This window comes from Muntiacus reevesi, chromosome 3 (assembly GCF_963930625.1).
Source record: "Muntiacus reevesi chromosome 3, mMunRee1.1, whole genome shotgun sequence".
NCBI lineage: Eukaryota > Metazoa > Chordata > Mammalia > Artiodactyla > Cervidae > Muntiacus > Muntiacus reevesi.
Genome location: NC_089251.1, coordinates 267,880,235 through 267,889,123, shown reverse-complemented (window position 1 = coordinate 267,889,123; position 8,889 = coordinate 267,880,235). Strand labels below are relative to the sequence as shown.

Genomic DNA, 8,889 nt, shown 5'->3' with positions numbered 1-8,889 from the left:
CATCATCATGTCAGTTTCACCTGCCCGACCCGCCCCTACCCCCGTGGCCCAACAGCACAGCTGCTATTGTCTCTGAGCCCTCACCCACTGGGCCATCACTAAGATGACCAGAACAGGCCCCTGCTGCCACACGTGCAGTGCAGGGGGGCACAAAGGGGGTCCAGGAAACATCTTCAATTGCTCCTTCTACAAGATCTCTGGGAATTCTTTAAAGGGTGACAAAATGCTAGATGATCAAAAATGCAATCTCAAAGAAAAACATTAGAACTCCTTATGTTGCCTGAGTTTAACCCTCCCACCCCCGCCCCCACTGTAACATATTTTCTCAGTTTGTCTATAACAGGGTTCTGTTGCATTTCACCTTTGAAGATGCCAATTCTAAGCACTAGGCAAAATAATTTAAAGGACATAGTGAAACTGAAAGTTGCTCAGTCGTGTCCAACTCTTTACGACTCTATGGACTATCCGTGGAATTCTCCAGGCCAGAACACTGGAGCAGCGAGCTGTTCCCTTCTCCAGGGGATCTTCCCAACCTAGGGATCAAACCCAGGTCTCCTGCATTGCAGGCAGATTCCTTACCAGCTGTGCCACCACGGAAGCCTGTTAACAGACATAACAGAAACTAATTCCCAAGGTTCCAAATGGATCAACCAAAGCAAAGAAAATCTTGCAAATGGCCATGAATTAGATTTTCAAATGCACAATAAGCATATATGCACCCTCACTAACACAGAATACCCTCACTGTGACATATGATGTGAAAAAAACAATGTGAATTTAGCAGTATGCCTCCATTTCTGCAAAATAAAAAGTACACATGTATATTTGCCTGTATGGCAAAAATTCTAAAAGACAGACATTTTACAAGGGAAATTTCTAGGCATTTAATTATTTCCCCCATAATATTCCATATACACACACACAAACACAAACATGACTTCTAGCTTTTCTATAATTATGATGCATTACTTGTGTAATAAAAATATTTTTCTAGTTAATTCCAACCCTAAAAAAACCTTAAGTTTGGTTTCAGTGCATTATACCCAGTTGGGCATAGGGCCCCTGAACCCAAGGGGGCCAACCAGGGCTCCTTCACCAGTGGCTCTCACGGCCACATGCCCCCTGGTGCTACTTGGGGTTGAGACGATGGCCCTAATGGGACACCTCCATGTACCAGCAAGAGGCCTGTATTCCCACAAGGAAACCAAGCCTGGTGTCCCAGACAGACAATGGCAACAGCAGGTACGGTCATGCCGAAGGAGGGCCTCCCTTCTGCCCTTGGGGTTGAACCTCTGCATCTGGATTAAGACACAAAAATCTAGGACTAAAAGTCAGTAGTGATTCAGCAGACACTTAAAGGGATGGGATGTTCAGATGCAGTAGGGAAGCAAAGTAAAAGCAAAAGACATTTGCTTTAAAAAAGTGGTCATCACGCTCAAACACACACAGTCTCTCACACACACCCTCATTCGCCCTCACTCCCATTTCTCACACCCACCCATGTTTCCTGTTTCACACACACACACACACACACACACACACACACACACAATCCCATGAGCCCCTGGCATGTGCTGACACAGCAGGAATGAGGCTCTGCACAGAGCCGAAGTGCACAGGGCCTTCCCAGGATGCGGAGCACGTGACCCTGCAGCCAGCAGCCACGCCGCCGCCTAGCAGGCCGCTCCGTACGTCCAGCACAGTAGTGAAACGGTAGATGGGGGGAGGGAGGCTCCAGCATCCCAGCATGGAAGCATGACAAGTGCAGAGTCGCCCAGCACATCCCAACATCGGGAGACGTAAAAGCATGGAGGCGGTGCCGATCCAGCAGCTGCTGCCCACGTGTACCACAGACTTGACCCTGGGCCCCACGGGAGTGCCCGCGATAGGAACGCTGGCCCCACATGTGTTCTGCACATGAGAGTCACGACCACAGAACCCAGGGCTGGCCCTGGGCTGCACCTGCAACCTGAGGCGATCACAAGGGCCTGCGTATCCTGGACGCGGGGAAAGACGGGCCCGGAGACCATCCTCTCTCGCTGCCCAATGACGGGGCGCCCGGAGCTGCCTGTCAGGCGCCACGCTTACCGGTTGGTGGAGCCGTTGTAGCAGTAGTTGGGCAGGAAGTCATAGTTGAGCTCCCAGAAGACATGGAGGGTGATTCTCCCGTAGGGTGCAGACACGTTGTGGTTGGCCTCCCGGAACATGGCATCAAAGCTGTCCAGAGTCAGGTACTTGCTCAGCAGTTTGTGGGTCATGCGGTTGATTTCTAAGAGGCCATCCAGCTCCTACAGGACCACAAAGTCAGGCACGGGAGAGCAGAGTTGGGTGTGGCACGGTGGCCTCCGCCCTCCACATGGGCAGGGCCGCGGTGGGGGCCGGAGGCGGGCGGAGCCGGACAGCACGTGGCTGGGTCAGTGTGCTAGGCCAAGAGCCCACATGCTGGGGGTCTGACAGGTGATGAGAACCTACTTCTTACACCTAAGTTCATCACGCCCTCTCCAGGGCTCTTAAAACGGCAGTGATGCCCCACCGTCTGATGCTATCCTCCAGACCCTCCACGGGGCAGAGAACATGGAGATGTGTCCCCCGCACTGATGACAGCCTGTGTCCTCGGGGGTCAGCCTCAGTCAGCTTCCCTGAAACACCTGAGGTAATGCAAAGCTGCGCGGCAGTGTGGGCAGCGCGCAGATGGCTTTCCGGGCTCTCACATTGCCCCTCGTGAACCCGCCCGGGGCTGTGCCATCCATGCTGGCAGCTACTGACCACATACGGCCATGAGGACATGGTGGCCTGAACCACGCTGTGCCGTATGTGTGAGATACAGATTTCAGAAACCAAATATGAACACAAGGAACAGAAAATATCCATGCCAATAAAATTCTTATAACAATTATATGTTAAAATGTCAATTTTTTGATATATTGGATTAAATAAAATAGATCATTAAAATTAATTCTCCCTATTTCTTTCTCATTTTCTAATGTGACTACAAGTAAATTTAAAATGGTCTCTGTGGCTTGCATTCTGTTTATACTAGTCAAAGACTCCACTAAGTCATGAAAGACCAAGGACATGAAAACACTGTGGACAGGTCCAAGCCAGGCTGAAGGGAAGGCCACCTCAGCCTGGATCTTGAGGAAGGATGGGGAAGCATGCTCATTACTGTAGCGATGCTCGGCTCAGAGGTGCGCCCAGGAGACAATCCCCACCCACCACTGATTTCTAAGGACAAAGAGTTTTCCTGGAGATATCACAAGTTCATTAGCTTGTGCCTGCAGCCATCATTCCTAACCATTATGCCTAATCTGTCATTAATCCTGACAGATCTGGCAAAAAGATTCTTAAATTGCACCTCCTTTTCTGCCAGCTCAGGTCTGAGGACAACTGGATTTTTCTTTCCCTGATCACTCTGCTCAGATATCCACAGGACTTTTCCTTTTCTTCAAAAGTTCAATACTACAGTGTTCACTACAATGTTCCTTGGTGTTGGCCACTTTAGGTCTGTTTTCCCTGGTATGTGATATTTGCTTCTAATAAGTATTTATACTGTGTTTTTTCATCAAAGTTTTCTTGAAATAGCATTTTTAATGTTTGTTCCATCTCATTGTTTGGTTTTTGTCTTTTGTTGAATCTTTACTATCTCATCTTCTACACGATTTTCTCTCAAATCCTTTTTGTCTGTCTTCATTTCTTTTTAATTTAAAACTTCTCACCTTTTACTCTTTTACCATATCTTATGCAATAGTGAGATGTAACTATGTGTCCTCTGAAGTCGATTTGGAACTGTGGATGCTAAGAGCAAATGCCTAGGCAGGCCCAGCTCAGTGAGTGCACACTTTCTGAGTTCTATGCAAAAACTTCACCTACAATCAGGTCAATTTATCAATAACAACAAAAGCAGTAGCAGCTCCAACCCTTGCAACCAGTCGTCTCCCAAGTATGCTGCACCTGAAAGAAGGGGGCACACTTACAACTATTGATGTCAGGTCTTCACTCTCAAATCGCCCAATTGCCAGTTCCAGGGACTTGTACATGGCAGCGGAGACACGCTGGGTAATCAGACGATTGAGGTCGATGGACCTGCCCAGAAGCTGGGCACAGAGGGTGAAAGTGTGAGCAACAAAAACCAAACATGCAAGAGAATACGTACCTACCCCCAGAAAGCTATTCCAAAGGATAAGACAAATAACATACAAAATGTAGACGGCAGTATGATCAAATACCCTATTTTCCTAGAGCTAAAATTCTGCAAGTCAAAGCTGTAAAGTACTTTTTGTAGTGTTCATGGCAGTGAATCTGCACTTACATCACAGGCAGAGATGCCAAGTCTCCTAGAGAACCTGGCTTTGTCACTTAGCGCACCCCTTGTAATGGGTTCAGGGTCACCTCCCACACACAGGCTTGTGTGTGCCTTACCTCCACTGTGTCACAGGGATGAATAAGAGAAAACCACTGCAGCTCTACTGCAGAGTAGTAACAACAAGGGTCTACCTCAATATCATTTCAATAGCATAAAGATACAGACAAAACTCTGGTGAAGATGCCCCAAAATATGAATGGCGGTTATCTGTAGACTGGAGAAGGGAATGGCAACTCACTCCAGTATTCTTGCCAGAAGAGTTCTAAGGACAGAGGAGTCTGGGGGGCTATATAGTTCATGGGTCGCTAAGAGTCACACATGACTGAGTGACTAACACTATCTGTAGACAGAATGACATGAAACTTTCCCTACAACTTTCTGTATTTTCCTTTTGATTATATATACATATATTATTTTTAAAGCAACAAAACAAGCACTGCATTTTTACTCTTCATGCTGGCCAAGGAAAAGTTCCTCCCCACCACTCTGAAAGTCTTAGTTAATCAGTTGTGTCTGACTCTTTGAGACTCCATGTACTAGGTTCCACTGTCCATGGAATTTTCCAGGCAAGAATACTGCAGTGGTTGCTGCTGCTAAGTCGCTCCAGTCATGTCCGACTCTGTGCAACCCCATAGACGGCAGCCCACTAGGTTCCGCCGTCCCTGGGAGTCTCCAGGCAAGAACACTGGAGTGGGTTGCCATTTCCTTCTCCAATGCATGAAAGTAAAAGTGAAGTCGCTCAGTCGTGTCCGACTCGTAGTGACCCCATGGACTGCAGCCTACCAGGCTCCTCCGTCCATGGGATTCTCCAGGCAAGAACACTGGAGTGGGGTGCCATTGCCTTCTCCAGAGTATCTTCCCAATCCAGGGATTGGGAATCTGAATTGCAAGCAGATTCTTTACCACAGAATTTGAGCCACAGTGGTAAAGAATTAGCTTGCAATGCAGGAGACACAGGTTTGATGCCAGGGTCAGGAAGATCCCCGGGAGGAGGCATGGCAACCCACTCCAGTATTTTTGCCTGAAAACCCTATGGACAGAAGAGCCTGGCGAGCTGCAGTCCATGAGGTCGCAAAGAGTTGGACACGACTAAAGCTACCGAGAACACCACTATAACAAGTGCCCGAATCTTCCTCATTCAAGTTCTGACTTTTGGGCTCCTGGAGAGGCCCTGTGCTGGGGCCGAGCCTCCAGGGAGCTGTGCTGGGCAGCCGTCCCTGGTGTGTCAGCTTATCCAAGAGAAGCTGTTCATCTTTAAAATCTCAGCTATTTACAGGGATGTTCCCACAGCCACATACATTAAAATCTGAGACGCTCTAGGAAAAACCCCACTTTTCCACTGCCGGCTCTGTAACTCGCTGCACCCAGGAGGCCTCGCTCACCTGCACGTGCCTCTGCTTGAGCAGTGTCTCATAGCGGTTGGATGGCGGGAGATGGATGGTTGCGCCCTGATTCTTGCATTCTGATCGTAACCGTTTATCAAGAAGCAAACTAGTATGGAGAGGAGAGAGGACAATTTCTCATGCACAATGAATTTTAATGGAAATGTCAGATCAAATTGCCCAGGATTTTGTACCCAAATTGCTAACCACATACTTACCTTCCTGCCATAACCTTATAATATGCAAATATCTGGTCTGCCAGCTTATAAACAAATTGGTCAAAACAGAGATTCACCTGAAGAAAAAGAAAGCATGCAATGAATTCTGCTTCCCAGGGATTCCCCTGGCAGTCCAGTGGTTAGGACTCGGCACCTTCACTGCTGAAGGCACAGGTTCCATCCCTGGTAGGGGAATTAAGATCCCACAAGTTGCACTCTTGCCCCAAATTTTGCTTTTCTGAATTAAGATCAAATTTTTAAAAAAACTTAAAAAAATTTTTTTGATTGAGCAATTCAACTTCTAAGTATTAATCTAAAGGAAATGGAAACACTAACTCAAGAAGATATCTGTACCCCAAAGTTCACTGCAGCACTATTCATAATAGCCAAGACATAGAAGTAAGCGTTCACTGATGGATAAATGGATAAGATGTGGTATGTGTGTACACACAGACACACACACACACAGTGGAATACTGCTCGGCCATAAAAGATAAGAAAACCCTGCCAATTTTCAACAACATAGATGGACCTTGAGGGTGCTAGGCTAAGTGAAGTAAGTCAGACAAAGACAGATACTGCATGATCTCACTTATATGTAGAATCTTAAAAGATAAAAACAAACTCATAAATTCAATGAACAGATTGGTGGTTGTCAGAGGTGGAGCATAGGATAAATGGGTGAAGGTTGTCAAAGGTACAAACTTCCAGTTATAAAATAAGTCAGTCCTAGGGATAAAAAAAAAACCTAAAACCACAAAACCTCGACCCTTCCACAAAATCTCAACCCTTTGTTAAGGCAAGTACAAGAGGTTCTCATGAGAAAGGATACAACTTTACCGTCCAATGATAGCAAATTAAATCCATTTCAGTGGGACCAGGAGTAACCACCACACTATCACTGAAAATTATGTCAGAACCTTTCTTAATGATGGAGAAAAATACTTCAATTCTCCTAAATAAAAAGAAATATTAAAAAGTCTCTCTTTATCATGTACTCCCAGGGGGCTAATGTGCACTGTATTTGGGCTCCTCCAGGGGGTATAGCTTTTCCAGTGGTCATGTGTGGATGTAAGAGTTGGACTATAAAGAAAGCTGAGCGCCAAAGAACTGATGTTTTTGAACTGTGGTGTTGGAGAAGAATCTTTGAGAGTCCCTTGAGTCCATCCTAAAGGAAATCAGTCCTGAGTATTCATTGGAAGGACTGATGCTGAAGCTGAAACTCCAATACTTTGGCCACCTGATGCGAAGAGCTGACTCATTGGAAAAGACCCTGATGCTGGGAAAGATTGAGGGCAGGAGGAGAAGGGGACAACAGAGGATGAGATGGTTGGATGGCATCACTGACTCAATGGACATGGGTCTGGGTAAACTCCGGGAGTTGGTGATGGACAGGGAGGCCTGGCGTGCTGCGGTTCATGGGGTCGCAAAGAGTCGGATACGACTGAGCAACTGAACTGAACTGAACTGAGGGGGTATATCCCTGCCTCCAGGCTGTATGTCCCAAGGGCATCTGCCAATGGCCTCTCCTGGGCTGCCAAGATTAGTCAGGAGATGCAGGGTGGACAGTCCTGGGACTTCACCCTCAAGACTGTACTTTTACTTGCAAATGGGATTAGCTCACCCACCAGACTGTGGCGCGGACACCCTGCACTCAGAGTGGTGCTGCCCCAGGGCCCCCAGGCCTCTCTCCCCAGCCCATCTGGCCTCACCAGGGAGTCCAGAGCATCTCCCTGAGGAAGTGTGTCCTGTGGTGTTCGTGGGATATAGGGAATGAGGCCCTTCTGGCATGACCTAAAACAAATCCCTTATGATTAAACAGTAGCAGTGACAAATAGATTCAAGAGACTAGAGCTGACAGAGAGGGTGCCTGAAGAACTATGGACAGAGGTTTGTAACACTGTACAGGAGGTGGTGACCAAAACTATTCCCAGGAAACAGAAATGGAATAAGGCAAAATGGTTGTCTGAGGAGACCTTACAAATAGGTGTGATCACACATCTAGAGGCTGGAGTGTGACGTCAAGTGGGACTTAGGAAATCCTGAAAGGCAATGCTGTGAAAGTGCTGCACTCAATATGCAGCAAATTTGGAAAATTCAGCAGTGCCCACAGGACTAGAAAATGTTAGTTTTCATTCCAATCCCAAAGAAGGGTGATGCCAGAGAATGCTCAAACTACTGCACAATTGCACTCATCCCACATGCTAGAAAAGTAATGTCCAAAATTCTCCAAGTTTGGTCTCAACAGTATGTGAACTGAGAACTTCCAGATATTCAACCTGGATTTCGAAAAGGCAGAGGAACCAGAGATTAAATTGCCAACATCCTCTGGATCATAGAAAAAGCAAGAGAATTCCAGAAAAACACCTACTTCTGCTTCATTAACTATGGTAAAACCTTTGACTGTGTGGATCACCACCAACTGTGGAACATTCTTAAAGAGATGGGAATGCCAGACCAACTTACCTGCCTCCTGAGAAATCTGTATGCAGGTCAAGAAGCAACAGTTAGAACTAAACATGGAACAATGGACTGGTTCAAAACTGGGAAAGGAGTATGTCAAGGCTGTACATTGTCACCCTGGTTATTAACTTATATGCAGAGTACATCATGCAAAATGCCTGCTGGATGAAGTACGAGCTGGAATCAAGATGGCTGGGAAAATCAGTAACCTCAGATATGCAGATGACACCACTGTGATGGCAGAAAGCAAGGAGGAACTAAAGAGCCTCTTGATAAAGGTGAAAATGGAGAGTGAAAAAGCTGGTTTAAAACTCAACATTCAAAAAACTAAGATCATGGCACCAAGTCCAATCACTTCATGGCAAATAGATGGGGAAACAATGGAAACTGACAGACTTTATTTTCTTGGGCTCCAAAATCACTGTGGACGATGACTGTAGCCATGAAATTAAAAGATGTTTGC

General features: G+C 46.6%; 1 protein-coding gene across 2 annotated transcripts in view; it reads right to left on the bottom strand.

Annotated features, from left to right (window-relative positions):
- Positions 1-8,889, bottom strand: part of CYFIP1 (cytoplasmic FMR1 interacting protein 1) — a 104,120-nt gene that overhangs the window by 26,404 nt on the left and 68,827 nt on the right. For both annotated transcript variants that reach the window (XM_065932003.1, XM_065932002.1), the window contains exons 19-22: positions 5,964-6,040; positions 5,746-5,854; positions 3,975-4,094; positions 2,089-2,288 (exon numbers count right to left, since the gene is read on the bottom strand). In XM_065932003.1, coding sequence (XP_065788075.1) covers positions 2,089-2,288; positions 3,975-4,094; positions 5,746-5,854; positions 5,964-6,040 — 506 coding nt within the window. The remainder of the gene's footprint in view (positions 1-2,088; positions 2,289-3,974; positions 4,095-5,745; positions 5,855-5,963; positions 6,041-8,889) is intronic.